The sequence below is a fragment of the Camellia sinensis genome, chromosome 10 (genome assembly GCF_055761805.1).
Source record: "Camellia sinensis isolate YWXY chromosome 10, ASM5576180v1, whole genome shotgun sequence".
Classification (NCBI taxonomy): Eukaryota; Viridiplantae; Streptophyta; class Magnoliopsida; order Ericales; family Theaceae; genus Camellia; species Camellia sinensis.
The window spans coordinates 11,557,197-11,574,026 of NC_138970.1; the positions used below are offsets into that span (position 1 = coordinate 11,557,197).

The 16,830-nt window shown below is 31.0% G+C and overlaps 1 protein-coding gene across 1 annotated transcript; it reads left to right on the plus strand.

The window, feature by feature from the left end:
* Positions 1-13,175: 13,175 nt before the first annotated feature.
* Positions 13,176-15,499, plus strand: LOC114322311 (zeatin O-glucosyltransferase-like). Its single transcript, XM_028269585.2, has one exon. The coding sequence runs from the start codon at positions 13,391-13,393 to the stop codon at positions 14,795-14,797; it is 1,407 nt and encodes a 468-aa protein (XP_028125386.2). The 5' UTR covers positions 13,176-13,390; the 3' UTR covers positions 14,798-15,499.
* The last annotated feature ends 1,331 nt before the right edge of the window (positions 15,500-16,830 follow it).

Sequence of the window (16,830 nt, forward strand, 5' to 3'; positions counted from 1 at the left end):
GCATAAAATTTTCACATATTATTGGAACTTACACCTTTTGTGAAAACAAAACTTACATCTTTTCTGAAGTTATTTACACCTTTTCGAAAAAACATACACCATTTCTGAAAAGTTACACCTTTTGTGAAATAATTTCTTTTATAAAATTTACACCTTTTTTGAAAAATTAGAACAAAAGGTGCAAGTTACATGAAAAGTTGTAAATATGATGGAAAAAAATTCGAGGAAAGTGTAACTTTTGACCAATGGTGTAAGTATTTTCACCATAAGGAGTAAACTTTCAGTAAAGGTGTAAATTTTATGAAAGAAAATTTTTCATAAAATATGTAAATTTTCAAAAAATGTGTAAGTTTTGTTTTCAGAAAATGTGTAAGTTCCAATATAAGGTTTAAATTTTATGGAAAAAATTATTTCACAAATGGAGTAAGTTTTCAGAAAATGTATAAGTATTTCCACAAAAAAGTGTAAACTTTTAGAAAATATGTAAGTTTTTAACAAAATGTGTAAATTTTATGAAAGGAAATTTTCCATAAAATGTGTAAATTTTCAAAAATTGTGTAAATGTTTTCACAAAATATGTAAAACATGTCACAAAATGTGTAAGTTTTGTTTTCAGAAAAAAGCATAACTTCCAATAAAAAGTGTAAATTATATGGAAAAAATTATTTCACAACTAGAGTAAGTTTTCAAAAAATGTGTAAGTTTTTACAGCAAAAGATGTACACTTTCAGAAAATGCGTAAGTTTTTACAAAATGTGTAAACTTTATGAAAACATATTTTCCATAAAAGGTGTAAATTTTCAAAAAAGGTGTAAATGTTATCACAAAAGATGTAAGTTATGTTACAAAAGGTGTAAATTTTGTTTTCAGAAAAGGTATGAGTTCTATTCAAAGGTGTAAATTCTTTGAAAAAAAGTTTCACAAAAGGAGTAACTTTTCAGAAAATGTGTAAGTTTTGTTTTTAGAAAAGGTGTAAGCTCCAATAAAAGTTGTAAATTTTCTGGAAATTTTTTTTCCACAAAAGGAGTAACTTTTCAGAAAAGGTGTGAGTATTTCCACCAAAAGGTGTAAACTTTCAGAAAATGTGTAAGTTTTTAACAAAAGGTGTAAATTTTATGAAAACATATTTTCCATAAAAAGTGTAAATTTTCAAAAAAAGTTGTAAATATTTTCAGAAAATATGTAAGTTATGTCACAAATGGTGTAAGTTTTGTTTTCATAAAATGTGTAAGTTCCAATAAAATGTGTAAATTTTATGGAAAAAATTATTTCACAAATGGAGTAACTTTTCAGAAAATATGTAATTATTTCCACCAAAACGTGAAAACTTTCAGTAAATGTGCAAATTTTTAACAAAATGTGTAAACTTTATGAAAACATATTTTCAATAGAATGTGTAAATTTTCAAAAAAGGTGTAAATATTTTCACAAAATATGTATGTTATGTCACAAAAGTTGTAAATTTTGTTTACAGAAAAGGTGTAAGTTCCAATAAAAGGTGTAAATTTTATGGAGAAAATTATTTCACAAATGGAGTAACTTTTCAAAAAATGAGTAAGTCACCAAAAGGTGTAAACTTTCAGAAAATGTGTAGGTTTTTAACAAAATGTGTAAACTTTATCAAAACATACTATAAAAGGTGTAAATTTTCAAAAAAGTTATAACTGTTTTCATAAAAGATGTAAGTTATGTCACAAAAGATATAAGTTTTGTTTTTAGAAAAGGTGTAAGTTCCAATAAAATGTGTAAATTTTGTAAAAAAAAAATTATTTCATAAAAGGAATAACTTTTCAGAAAAATGTGTAAGTATTTCCACCAAAAGGTGTAAACTTTCAGCAAAGGTGCAAATTTTTAACAAAATATGTAAAATTTATGAAAGAAAATTTTTCATAAAAGGTGTAAATTTTCAAAAAAGGTATAAATGTTTTCATAAAAGATGTAAGTTATGTCAAGAAAAGTGTTGTATGTTTTGTTTTCAGAAAAGGTGTAAGTTCGAATAAAACGTGTAAATTTTATCGAAAAAATTATTTCACAATGGAGTAACTTTTCAGAAAAAGTTTAAGTATTTCCACTAAAATGTGTAAACTTTCAGAAAATGTGTATGTTTTTAACAAAAGGTGTAAATTTTATGAAAGAAAATTTTTCATAAAATGTGTAAATTTTCAAAAAATGTGTAAATATTTTCACAAAATATGTAAGTTATGTCACAAAAGGTGTAAGTTTTGTTTTCAGAAAAGGTGTAAGTTCCAATAAAATGTGTAAATTTTATGGAAAACATTATTTTACAAATGGAGTAACTTTCCAGAAAATGTGTAAGTTTTTCCACCAAAAGGTGTAAACTAAGTTTTTACAAAAGGTGTAAACTTTATGAAAACATATTTTTCATAAAATGTGTAAATTTTCAAAAAAAATGTAAATATTTTCACAAAAGATGTAAGTTATGTCACAAAAGGTATAAATTTTGTTTTCAGAAACGATGTAAGTTCTATTAAAAGGTGTAATTTTTTTAAAAAAAAATTTCACCAAATGAGTAACTTTTCAGAAAATGTGTAAGTTGTTATCAAAAGGTGTAAACTTTATGAAAAAATATTTTTCATAAAAGGTGTAAATTTTTAAAACATGTGTAAATTTTTTCACAAAAGGTGTAAGTTTTGTTTTCAGAAAAGGTGTAAGTTTCAATAAAATGTGTAAATTTTATGGAAAAAATTATTTCACAAAATGAGTAACTTTTCAGAAAATGTGTAAGTTTTTAACAAAATGTGTAAATTTTTTGAAAACATATTTTCCATTAAAGGTGTAAATTTTCAAAAAAGTTGTAAATGTTTTCACAAAAGATGTAAGTTATGTCACAAATGGTGTAAGTTTTATTTTTAGAAAATGTGTAAGTTCCAATAAAATGTGTAAATTTTATGGAAAAAATTATTTCACAAATGGAGTAACTTTTTAGAAAATGTGTAAATATTTCCACTAAAAGGTGTAAACTTCCAGAAAGTGTGTAAGTTTTTAACAAAAGGCGTAAACTTTATGAAAACATATTTTCCGTAGAAGGTATAAATTTTTAAAAAATGTGTGACTTTTTTCATAAAACATGTAAGTTATTTGACAAAAGGTGTAAGTTCTGTTTTAAGAAAAGGTGTAAGTTCTAATAAAAGGTGTAATTTTTTTTAATAAAATTATTTTACAAAAGAAGTAACTTTTCAAAAAAGGTGTAAGTATTTCAATGAAAATGTGTAAATTTTCAGAAAAATTGTAAATTTTACAAAATAAATTATTTGACAAAAGATGTAACTTTCCAAAAATAGTGTAAGTGTTTTCACAAAAGATGTAAACAACTTTACAAAAGGTGTAAGTTTCGTTTTTTCACAAAACGTGTAAGTTCCTAAAACCCAATCAAATTGTATTTGTCTTGTTCAAATAATGGCAATATGTGAGAGAAGAGGCGTTTGGGAGGGCTTGGTCTTTCTCTCTCTAGAAGTTCGGACAGAGAAGAGGCCTTTGGGAGGGCTTGGAATAGCGAGTCCAACTCCAAATCCAACCATGTATCTCAATGTAAAAGAGAACCTATTTTTAATATAAAGGAAAGGAGAGAGAGAGAGAGAGAATGAGATAGACCGACATCGACAAAGAAGAGACCGAGATCGACATAGACAGACCAAGATCAATAGAGACAGACCAAGATAGACAGGGATCAACAAAGATCGGCAGAAAGAGAGAGACCGAGATCGACAGAGAAGAGCCCGGGATCAACAAAGAGAGACCAAGATCAATAGAGAGAAAGAAAAAAAACTTTGATTTGCAGCAGCGGCAGTAGCCGTGGCGATGTCAGACGGCGGTGAGCAACGGTGGCCAGCGACGGTTGGGTGGTTAGCGGGGGTGAGAATTGGTGGTGACTATTCTGTGTGCGTGTGAAAGAGAACAGAGAAAGTGTTGGTGTGAAACAGAAAAGAGGGGGGCCAATGGTAAGTAAATTTTCAACCTTTAGCAACTAAACTATTATTTGTTGATAAAATTTAGACCTTTTGTTGGAACTTACATCTTTTGTAAAAAATAAAACTTGCACCTTTTGTGAAAAATTTTCTTTCCTAAAATTTACATGTTTGCTGAAAACTTATACCTTTTTGTGAAAATACTTACACCTTTTCTGAAAGAATTTAATTCATAAAATTTTGTGAAAATACTTACACCTTTTGTGAAAACTTACACCTATTTGTGAAAATATTAACACATTTTGTGAAAATTTCATAACACTTACACTTTTTGTTGGAACTTACACCTTGTGTGAAATTAATTACATATTTTCTAAAACCCCTTACACCTTTTATGGCCTTTTATGAAATTATTAATATATTTTATTATTTTATTAATTTACCTGGAAAGTGACCCACTTAGCAGCTCACCAATGTGTAAACTTTTAAAAAATGTCGTATAACCCAATATATAAAAGGTGTAAATGCAAAATAGAAAGGGTGTAAGTGCCTTGCATACCATTTGCAAGGCACACCTAAGAAAAGTCCTTATCCTTATTAATCAAATTGAAAAACATGTTATAAAACTACAAAATTTTACAGTTCTAAAGAAAATTAAGAAACTGCAAAATTTAACAGTTCTAAAAACTGATTCAATTCAGCACCAAAAAAACTAGAACTGTAAAATTTTATAGTTTTCACCACCTGTAATTTATTCAGAACTTGAAAATTTTCTCCATTATAACAGAAAAATAGAAGTGTACAGTATAAAAAAAGTATTAAAACTAAGAGATTGAAGGAAAGAGACAAATATAGAGAAATACTTATACTCCGACAATTATTTTTTGAGTTAGATCTAGTCAAATATAACATAGATCTACTCAGATCTACATCATCTGAGTAGATCTACCCATCTTCTTTGTTGGAAATTCATTTCTTTCGCCGTTAGTGAACACGAAGTAAGGAGTTGGTACTCGGTGGTTGCCCATGAACCCTAATCAATGGTGGTGGCCAGTCGCGTATAGATTAGAAAGAAAAAGAAGAAAAGGAAGGCGTGGTCGTGGTCGTGGTCGTGGTCGTTGCCGATATAAGAGAAAGAGAGATACAGAGAAGAAATAAGGTGTAAGGAAAGAGGAGAAGATAAATAAGTATAAGACTTTTGGGTCTGTGTAAAAAGTTTTGGGATTAAATAGAATACACACTTTTCAAAAAAAACTTGTGCGTAATTTGTCCTTTAAAATTTAAATAGGTTAAATTTACTTTTATTAGTTTAAGGTCAGTCTAAAGAGTTCTAAAAAAATTTGTTGGGCTAAAATTATATTTAATCACAAATGTGGTTAAGCCCAATTTAAAAAAAAATAAATTAAAACATATACAAGTACTACCATATCACCCATACTATGCGCAGGATAAAATAATATATTATTTAATAAAAATATGATAATTATATTTAAGTTTTTTTATATTATGTAAAATAAAAGTTAAATGGAAGTTAGTGAATTGAGATTTTCTTAATTGTTTAAAATTAAGAAAATCAAAAAAAATTAGTATGAGATATTGATCATAAGACTTCTCATTAAAAATCTAATTTTGTTTATATAAATGGGAATATAAAATTCACTTTATGTAACTGAAACAATTCACTTTTTCTTTCTTTTTTCGATATGGGATTATAAAATAAAGGTTAAATGAAAGCTAGCTAATAGGGATTTTCTTAATTGTTTAAAAGTTAAGCAATTGTTTGGATGGGAAGTTTATTTCGAATCAAGGAATCTTAGTCGTTTAATCTTTAATTAGGTTAATCTTTAATTTATTTTGAATCAAACAAATTTAACTAATATATTTTGATAAAACCGCTAAAATCGTTGTTAAACCAGTGAATTAGTCAAACCGAAAACAGTTGACCCCATCGGTTAGGTCAAAGGACCAACCAACTTATACAAAAAGTGATCAATTAAACCATTTAAACTTTATTTTAATTTTAAAATTTAAACTATGTTAAACTGAAATATACACAATACTACAATATTAAATGAGAGCATAAGTTTTATATAATAAAACAACTCATTTTTTTCTTTCTTTTTCTAATGTGGGATTATAAAATAAAAATTAACAGTTGTTTGGATAGGAAGTTCATTTCTAATCAAGTAATCTCATCCGTTGAATTTTTAACAAGGTCAATCTTAATTTATTTCAAATCAAACAAATCTAAGTAATATATTTTGATAAAGTAACTAAAACCGTGATTAAATCAGTGAATCAGTCAAACCGAAAATAATTCAGCCTAATTGACTAAGTCAAAAGACCAATCAATTTACAACAAAATTAATTAATTAATACCTTTAAATTTCATTTTAAAATTTAAACCATCTTGAAATGAAACATGCACAATACTATAATATTAAATGAGAGTATAAGATTCACTTTATATAAGTAAAACAACTCACTTTTTTATTTCTTTTCTCGATGTGGGATTGTAATTATTTTAAAATTAAATATTATGAGAGTTTCAAAATCTCATATAAATCTATTTTTAAAATCAAAATGCCTATATGGGATTGTACAACAAAAGTTAAATGGAAACTAATTAATGGAGATTTTTTTAATTGTTTAAAATTAAGAAAATCAAAAAATAAATAAATTGGTATTGATTATAGGGCTTATCACTAAAAATCTTATAACGCCTTCAAAATAATACATATAACCCAACATTCAAGACATCCATAGACATATGAGAATAAAGCATATTTCCATTTGTCAAAGTATTCATTACGAAAGTATTACATGTTGACAACAAAAGTAAATGCCCTACGGGCTTACAACTTTCCAAGCCAACACTTGGTTACAAAAAGAGAGTGCTAACTCAAAACATATCAAGCCCTTGGCTTGAATTTACATGTAATACCAAAAGATAACAACAAAAAAGATCTTTCAGCCTCTAAGCCTCCCAAGCTACGTTCTTGGAGGTGGCATATCACCTGAACCTGAAAATGATGTCCCATATAGGGTGAGCCAAAACCCAGTAGAGATATACTAAACCAAATATGAGCAATAACTAAAACATTAGCATTTGATAAATGTTTAACACATATAACAAACGTACATCTCTTTCATAGTCAATCCATATTTACAAATATGTTTCAATTCCTTTCCGTTTCATTATTCATACCAATTCATATATGTGGTTCTCTATTCGTCTAGACAATTCATAATGAGACTAAAACTCATGTTAACAATACTTAGATCATGATCAATTAATATGAGACTACAACTCATTTTATTAACATTTCAATACTTCAATTCATCTACGTTATGCAAACGTAATTAAAATTTCGGGACTTTCACCTTGGACACTTCGGCCAACTTAGTTATCAATAGAGTCCATCCCCTATCTCCTCCCAAACAGATTTGAGTGTCCATCCCCTATCTCCTCCCAAACCATGGAGTACATCCCCTATCTCCTCCCTAACAAAATACATATGCAATGTATTTCAACAGTTTATCATATACAATGATCAATCCAGACACATATTTGATGTGTTAATTCAACCGTCATATTCAATGACTTAACCATTTGATTAGTTTCAGTTTTCCCTAATCAACATACAGTATCTACAACAATCAAGACTATCCTCCACCGATAGCCCAAAGCAGTTATTTCTAAACAGATAATAAAGTTATCAAATAGATAACTTATCAACAATTTCTTAGGTGAGTGATTAACTAATCCAACTACACCATTCAATCTCACAACTTCCCAATTTCATGATTTTCATCCCAATCTCACATTCTCATACTTTCCCAAATTAATTAATCACATTAAATTAGGGCTTTTTTAAGGCTCATTTTCATCAATTCAACAACAATAATTCCATTTTTCAAGGTCTCACATACACATGGAGTTTCACAATTGAAAACCCCATTTTTATATAACTTCAAATCAAACCCTAACTTTTTCAAAATTTCCATAATCCACCATTTATACAAAATGACTAAAATCTATGTCAAAACTCATAAGAAGGAGTATGGAATCCCTATCTCAAGAGAAGAGACTCAAAGGAGATGAAGGTGAAAACCCAAGATGCTCCAAACACCAACTTTTTCGGATTGAAGTGAAGCCCACACCGAGCTCTACCTTTCTTATAAAGAGGCTAGGGTAGAAGACCACTAGAACTAGATGTATTTGTAGGAAGAAGATGTATGTAGAGAGAGAGAGAGAAAGAGAGAGTCGGATCTAGGGTTTGAGATGTAAAGAGGATCAAAAAGTGATGAAGGAGACTGCTGTTGCGATCTAATATATTCGGTCCTCGCTCGAGCGAAGGAATGGTCGCTCGAGCGACCAGACACAAAGAAACCTCGCTCGAGCGCAAAAAGTCTCGCTCGAGCCAACAACACGAAGCTTCAGGTCTGCAACCCAGAAGCACGCTCGAGCGCAGGAGTCCTCGCTCGAGCGAAGAAACCCAAAACATACAGCTCGCTCGCTCGAGCGCAAGAATGCTCGCTTGAGCCAACAGACACACCACTCAAAGCTCGCTCGCGCGAAGGAACCTTGGCTCGAGCGAAGGAACTAAAACACAGAACTCGCCCGAGCGACAAAAGCCTCGCTTAAGCAAAGACACCAAAAACTAGGCAGTAACCATTTGTTTTAAAAACACACCCAACCTGTAACATACCTGCCCAATACATCCTAAAACTCAAATACAAAGAATTAAAGGGCGGAAATGCAACATATGCAACAACAAACATCCACGGAACCAAGTCCAGAATACAATAACCAATGGAGGGAAAACCAGGATCGCTATAAATCTTCTTTTGCTTATATAAATGGAAGCATAAGATTCACTTTATATTTGTGAAACAATTCACTTTTTCCTTTTTTTCCCAATGTGAGATTGTAAAATAAAAGTTAAATGGATATGCACATTGAATTGCAGATTGAAACTGTGTTTAAAAAAATACTTTCACATAGCATGGGTGATATGCTAGGAGTATTGTGCATGTGTTCTTAAACACACACACACACACACACACACACACACACAAATTTGGTATTGATTATAGGGTTTCTAACTAAATATCTTTTTTTGCTTATATAAATGGGAATATAAGATTCACTTTATATAAATAAAACAATTCATTTTTTCCTTCTTTTTTCGATATGAGATTGTAAAATAAAAGTTAAATGGAAGCTGACTAATAGGGATTTTCTTAATTGTTTAAAATTAAGAAATTTTAATAATTTATATAAATTGGAGCATGAGATTCACTTTATGTAGATGAAACAATTCACTTTTTCCTCTTTTTTTTTCTGGTTTGGGATTGTAAAATAAAAGGTAAATAGAAGCTAGCCAATGAGAATTTTTTTAATTGTTTAAAATTAAGAAAATTCAATAATTTTAGAATGAGGGTTTGGACCTTGCAAAAGGCTTCTCTCTTAAAACTCCCTTTATAATATTCATTTTATATAAGTGAAACAACTCACTTTTTCTTTATTTTCTCGATATGGGATTGTAATTATTTTAAAGTTAAATATTATGAGAGTTTCAAAATCTCATACAAAATTATTTTTAAAATCAAAACTATGTGGGATTGTAAAATAAAAGTTAAATGAAAGCTAACCAATAAGGATTTTCTTAACTGTTTAAAACTAAGAAAATCAAAAAAATGAGTATGAGATATTGATCATAGGATTTCTCACTAAAAATCTCATTTTGCTTATATAAATGGGAGTATAAGATTCACTTTATGTAAGTGAAACAATTCACTTTTTCTTTCTTTTTCCGATGTGGGATTGTAAAATAAAATGTAAATGAAAACTAGTCAATGGAAATTAGAGACACATATAGTTTAGGTTAGCGAATTTATCATACTCGATCATTTTGTAAACTCAAAAGCATATTAAAAAAAAATTATTCTAAAGTCACATTCATATGATTTTAATGTATTTATCTTTAATAAAAATATATGATCTATTTATAAAATTATATATATTATTTATTTTTAAAAATTAAATATAATAAAATTACGTGATTATGAATGATAGTCTCGCTCAAAGTAAATCGAACTTTAATTTGTTCAAAATATTGCTAATAAAATCTGAAAATAAATCAAAGTCAATCAACTGACCTATTCTCCTATCTGACATGTGCCTTGTCATATTGCTATCCATGTGGTCATAATCGTGGAATTAACTTGCATTATTGCATTTGGAGCAAAATATTGTTTTACAAATATAATTAATTGTAGTCATGCAAGCAAGATGGACCCAATTGAGAGAGATAAGTGATGGCTTCCAAATTTCGAGACCCTTTTATAATAATAATAATAATAATAATAATAACATTAGTTATTAAAAAAAGTCTTTAAATTATATAAGTTGGCCTCCTATTAGAGATGCATATTTTCACCGTATAGTTTGGTGAACCATCAACCTAAACTATGATAAAAGATTTTAACCTAAACAATTCACTTTTTTTTTTTTCCCAATGTGGGATTATCAAATAAAAGTTAGCCAATGGAGATTTTCTTAATTGTTTAAAATTAAAAAAAATCAAGAAAATTAGTATGAGATATTAAAACTCTCACAAGACTCCTCACTAAATGAGATGAGAGTATAAAATTCTTTTTATATGAGTAAAACAACTTATTTTTTCTTTCTTTTCCCAATGTGGGATTATCAAATAAAAGTAATTATTTAAAATTAAGAAAATAAAGAAAATTAGAATGAGGATTTGAAACTCCTAAAAAGCTTCTCACTAAAAAGTCTATTTTCTTTATATAATATTAGATAAATGGATAGTTGGCCCAAATAATATAATAAATAATTTGTCCTATTTTTTCTCTCTCATAAACTATCAAATTTTAATGGAATAAATAATTGTATCTTAATTTTTTTACCCCATGTCTTTATCATATTTTAATTGAATAAAGTTTTCATAATTTTTTTGTCCTAATTTTGTTGTGTTCCATAATTTATTTGCTATTAAATATAAGATAGTGAGTAAATTATGTATTTTGTGTGAAAAATTAATTATATAGTCATATTTCTTTTTCATTTATGTTTGTTTCACATTGTTGGTGAAACAAAATTATTATGCCAGTCTTCCATTTAACACTTCATTCATTAATTAGTTTATTTTGTTGATTTGAACTATACCTTTTGATAACTTTTTTTTTTTAGTACTTTAGAATGAATCTATTTTTATATCAATCGGCAATGTTAACACTAAATAGAATTATTTTATTTTTTATGAATATAAGTTTTTTTTTTTTCCTCCTTTTCCTCTCGAAAACTCGGGGTCTGCCATGAGTGAAGGAGACTTGGAGAAAAAAAAAAAAAAATTAACAAAATAAAGTCTTGTTTGTCATCTCTTAAAAAAATTAAAAAGTCACTGTTATATTTAAGTCACATTATCTTATTTAAATCACATTACCTCTTATCATATCATTTTAAATCTAACTCATACCTAACTCATATTTTATAAAAAATTAAAAAAAATATTTATTTAAAATATCCCAAAAAATCTCAAATAAAAAGAATGTACAAAAGGGGATGGGATTAATGCATAGGTTTTTGTTTGGGGAGCACGCATGATAATAAATTAATAAAATAAACAATGAAAAAGAAGGAAAAGAGGGGATGGCTTTGGCAACCAACGTGGGTTGCTACCTTAAAAAAATAAAATAAAATTTCCTTGGTTAGGAAGAAAACTTAGAAAGGATGGTTGGTTAAAATTAATTTTTAATTTTTAAATAAATATATATAAAAAAAATAAAGAGATAATATGACTTAAAAAAAATTAAAAGCTAAAAAATTGACTTTTAATTTCTTATCAAAATAGGTCAAAATGTGGGTAATTTAATTTTAAAAAGAGATAAATAATAATGAGTTTGAGATAAAAAGAAATAAAATAAATCTAATGAAATAAGTCATGTTTCTTATTTAAAAATCTTACTATCAAACTATTATAATAAATCAATAATATCTCTTATTAAAATATTTAATATTTTAAAAATACAGATTTTCGTAATTAGAAATAAGAGATTACGCAAAGTAAAATTAGTAAAATGTCAAAGTGGAAGTGCTGGCTGACTGGACATTTTACTAAACAGAAAGCGAGAAAAGTACAATTCATAATTTGACAGACAATTAAAAATGTATTGGAATATTAACAACATACATACATGCATATAAAATAAAAAAATTTGGCTATCCCAAGTCTAACCTTTGAGTTTGCTCTAAAAATATGGAGATGTTTCTTTCTAATTTAGCGTGTTAATTAAAATAAACTGTTAGGTTTACGAGATTAATTATGGGTTTAATTTTGATAATTCAAATCACTTAATATGTAGAGTTCGTCGATTATTTTATGCTTGTAAAAAAACAAGTTGATCGAATATTAGTAATCCTTTGATTAGAATATATTTTTGTGAATAAGTTACTTTCAAAATCATATTTACCATTAATAAAAATGTGTTTCAATTAAGAGCTTATCGATATCCGATTAATTTTATTTTTTGCAGACATGAAATATTTAACAAATTCTATACATTAAATGATTCATATTATCAAAAAGGAACCTACGAGATAAGCCTTATAAGCTCAACAATATGTTTCAATTTACATAATAGACCAGAGAGAAATTCCTTGCTTAAAAATAATAATAATAAAAATCCAAACTTTGACTGAGAGGGCGGCTTTGATTTTTGGGGATCAAAACGAACTTTCAACAAAGTACCTTCATGCATATTTTTTTTTATAAATAATTATGTATTTAATTTATTTTTTTGATATTACTATTCGTAAAAGGATTATTTTCATAATATACATTGATTGAAATTTACTTAGATGTACATTAATATTTATAATAAAAAATGATCAAAATAATCTAAAAAAGTAAATAAATTTTAACAAAAATTATTTAAACATCATTCTTCTCGCATTTTTAATTATAAAATTACTAATCTAGTTCGCATAATCCAACTTATAAGCTAAATCATTTTTAATGGATAAAATTGTTAATATATTTAATATATTCAATAAATTTTTTAAAAAGATATGATAAATAATAACTGATTAGAGACTATAGACATGTGATACTTCTCGAGTATTCTATAATGTTCTATAACCCCTATGAGTGTTATGTGTCATTTTTGTAGCAGTTCATATCACAAATTCCTATCAAAAGAACCAACTCATTTCAAAGAGATGGGAGAGTCAGAAACTCACTTTCAGAAAATATAGTCATCCATGGAGGTTCATAACCACAGAAATTGTGCTATAGAAACGGCGCGCCACACAGTCCTACGAGTGTTCTATGTAATTTTTGTGATGGTTCCGCGATCACAAATTCCTATATAAAGAACCAACTCATTTCAAGCAGATAGGAGGTTGAGATATTCAATTTCAGAAAATCTAGTCATCCATGGATGTTCATGACCAACATCCAAGCCATAACTCCAAACAAGCTGAAGTGGTTGTAATCATGGTGCCTTTTCCAATGTATAGCCACCTCAACCAGGTCCTCCAGCTCTCCTGCCTAATTTCCTCCCACAACATACCGATTCACTATGTTGGCTCTGCCACCCACGTGCACCAGGCTAAACTCCGCTTCAATGACACAAACCGCCTTTCCTATGCCCAAATCCATTTCCATGAGCTCCCTACCCCTCCTTTCCTCTCGCCTCCACCCGACCCCAATTCTAAATTTCCATCACATCTTCTACCATCCTTTGAAGCCTCTTTGCAACTCCGCGACCCCATGACTGAATTCTTGCACAAAATCTCCCCCATGGCTAGAAGAGTTATTGTTGTCCACGACGTCCTCATGGCTTATGTGGTTCAGGACACCGCTACCCTACCAAATGTTGAAACCTATAGTTTTTACCCCATTGGCACGTTCTCTTCATTCTTCGACCAATGGCAAATGATGGGAAAGCCTTTCCAGGTAGATGAACCACAAGGGTTACCATCTGCTGAAGGATGTGTCCCTTCCGAGGTCCTGAATTTCGTAGCCATCCAAACTGATTTTTTGAAAACTACATCTGGAACTATCATCAACTCGTGCAGATCAATCGAAGGTACTTACATTGATTTATGGAAAGAGGTACAGTCTGACAAAAACAAACAGATATGGGCAGTTGGGCCATTGAACACCGAAGCAGTAGATGATGGCAGAAACACAAATAGCCAACACAAATGTTTGGAATGGCTTGACAAACAAGACCCAAAATCTGTGTTATATGTTTCATTTGGAACGACAACTGCACTGACAAATCCACAGATCAAAGAGCTCGCCATTGGGCTGGAACAGAGCGGACAAAAATTCATCTGGGTGTTGAGAGATGCCGATAAAGGTGACATTTTCGCAGGTGATGTTAAGAGAGCTGAAGTATTGCCAGAAGGTTATGAAGAGAGACTGAAAGGAGTTGGACTGGTGGTGAGAGATTGGGCACCTCAACTGGAAATTTTGGCGCACCAATCTACAGGCGGGTTCATGAGTCACTGTGGATGGAATTCATGCCTGGAGAGCATCACCATGGGAGTGCCGATAGTAGCCTGGCCGATGCATTCGGAACAACCAAGGAATGCATTTCTCGTGACAGACATATTGAAGGCTGGTGTGGCTGTTAAACAATGGGCAGACCTTCAGGAGGGGATGGTGGCTTCATCAACCATTGCAGAAGCTGTCAAGAAGCTAATGGCATCAAGAGAAGGGGAGGAGATGAGGAAGAGGGCAGAGGAACTGGGAGGTGCCACCCGGAAGGCGGTAGAGGAAGGTGGTGTTTCTCGAATGGAATTGAATTCGTTCATTGCTCACATAACTCGGTAGATTTGTTTATTGACGCAGGATGAATTGGCTTTCCTTGCATTGAATTGTAGTCCAGACCTCCAGAATCACAACAATCTGGAAATATGTACTTGATCAATAAGAATCTGTTGGCTACATATTTTGTAAAAGCCAGTTACAGTTCGACACGTGGCAGAGTAAGGGTAATAAAGAGAGGTTATTCAAGCCTTTAATCCTGATCGTACACGTGGCAACAAATATTGGTCCTCACATGATCTGAGTAACACTAGATCAATAACGGGATGCAAGATGACATATCTTCAACGGTTACTCATATTCAAATTCAAGTACAAGAGGGAAACTCAACTGCCAGTAATGGCGTAATGGAGCTACTTGTAAGGAAGCATGATCAGCGATCATGGAGGAGCAGTTCGACGGTTCGAAGTTCAGTTCGAAGGTCATCACTGACGAGTATAAATAGCAGGGCAGCCCCCAGAAAAAAGGACGGACTCAGATCATACAAACCAGTCATTTACTTCATATATTTTCTTTTCCAGTCTTTTACATTTCCAGTCTTTAAATACCTGTTCTTTAAATACCTGCACTTTAAATACCTGCACTGCACTTCGATTCATAGGAGTAGCTTCAAGTAGATCCAAGTAGATTGCTGTTGTAAACCTTTCTGAGGTTGAGTTCGGACCATTGTAAGTGTTCATTTTTATGAAATACTTCAATTGTTCTTCATATTACTATTATTTCTATTAACTTCTCCTAAGTCAAGCCACCAGTAAAAGTCCTCTTCATTGAGGCTGAAAAGAACTAACACAATCGTCTAATAATTGGTTGGCAATCACAATTTCTGTAAGGACTGATTGATCCTTGCTGGCACGCTCACATTCACAAAAATACCCTTCGAAAAGCCAAAAAGCCAACATATATTTTTGGCACGCCCAATGGGACTTAATTAAAAATGGCTAGAAGAAGACGACAAGGAGAAAATGAACGCTTGGAAGAAGGCGTGGAAGGAGAGGTAGAAATACCAAATCCAGAGGATAATGTGGTAACACATCCTGTGGAAACTCCTATATTGTCAGAACCTATGGTCAAACAGACCAGTACTTCTGGACAAGAACCATATGTTCATATTATTGGACGAAACCAAGGAATTGGACCATCCACTGTGCCATTTACTCAACCAACAAATCCATGGGATGGTTTAGTAGATGCCATGGGACAACAATTAATGAACACAATGGAAAGGTGGGCAACATCCTTTTTGGATCGAATGAATAACCACCAACCAACAAACACAAGACACACGGAGGAAGTTGTAAATGTCCCCCAACAAAGATTGGCTAGAGAAAAACAGCCTATGCAAGTTAATGGACATTCTAATGGTCAAACTAGTACCCAAAACTTTGAAAGACCATCACCTCAGTCTTGGTATGAACCCATTTCAAGGCCTATAGCAGGCCAAAATGCCTCAGTACTTAATAATGAAGCCACACAAGTTGGTGGATCTGGCCAAATACAAGAAACTGGCATAAGAATGGTTACAAATCCCATGTTCGAAGCCATACCTGGCACAAGGGGGTACACTAATCCCTTATTCGAATTTACACCCGGGGGGTTGGAGGGTTTTCCTACAAATGGTAGAGACACAACACCTGTTCCAGCACCTTTGCAGGTCCTTTCGCAGGTCATGCTCAAAGGGGTTACCCATACCCTCAACAGCAACCTGCACCGCAAGGACAACCAGCCCCAAATTTACCACCTTATGGACCAAGAGGACCACAAGCACAAGTTTGTCCACCAAATCCTGTGTTTGCCCCTCCAGTAGGGGTTTAGCAGGCACAAAATATGGTCCCTAGAGACCAGATTGCTGATATTGTTAGGGAGATATGTGGACCAATGGCTCGGGGGGTCCAGACTCCTATATACAGAAAACCATACCCAGAATGGGTAGATAGGGTACATGAATACCCAAGGGGATTCAGGATACCAGATTTTACCCTTTTTTATGGGACTGGAAATCAATCAACGATAGAACATATTGCTAGGTTTGCCGCTCAATG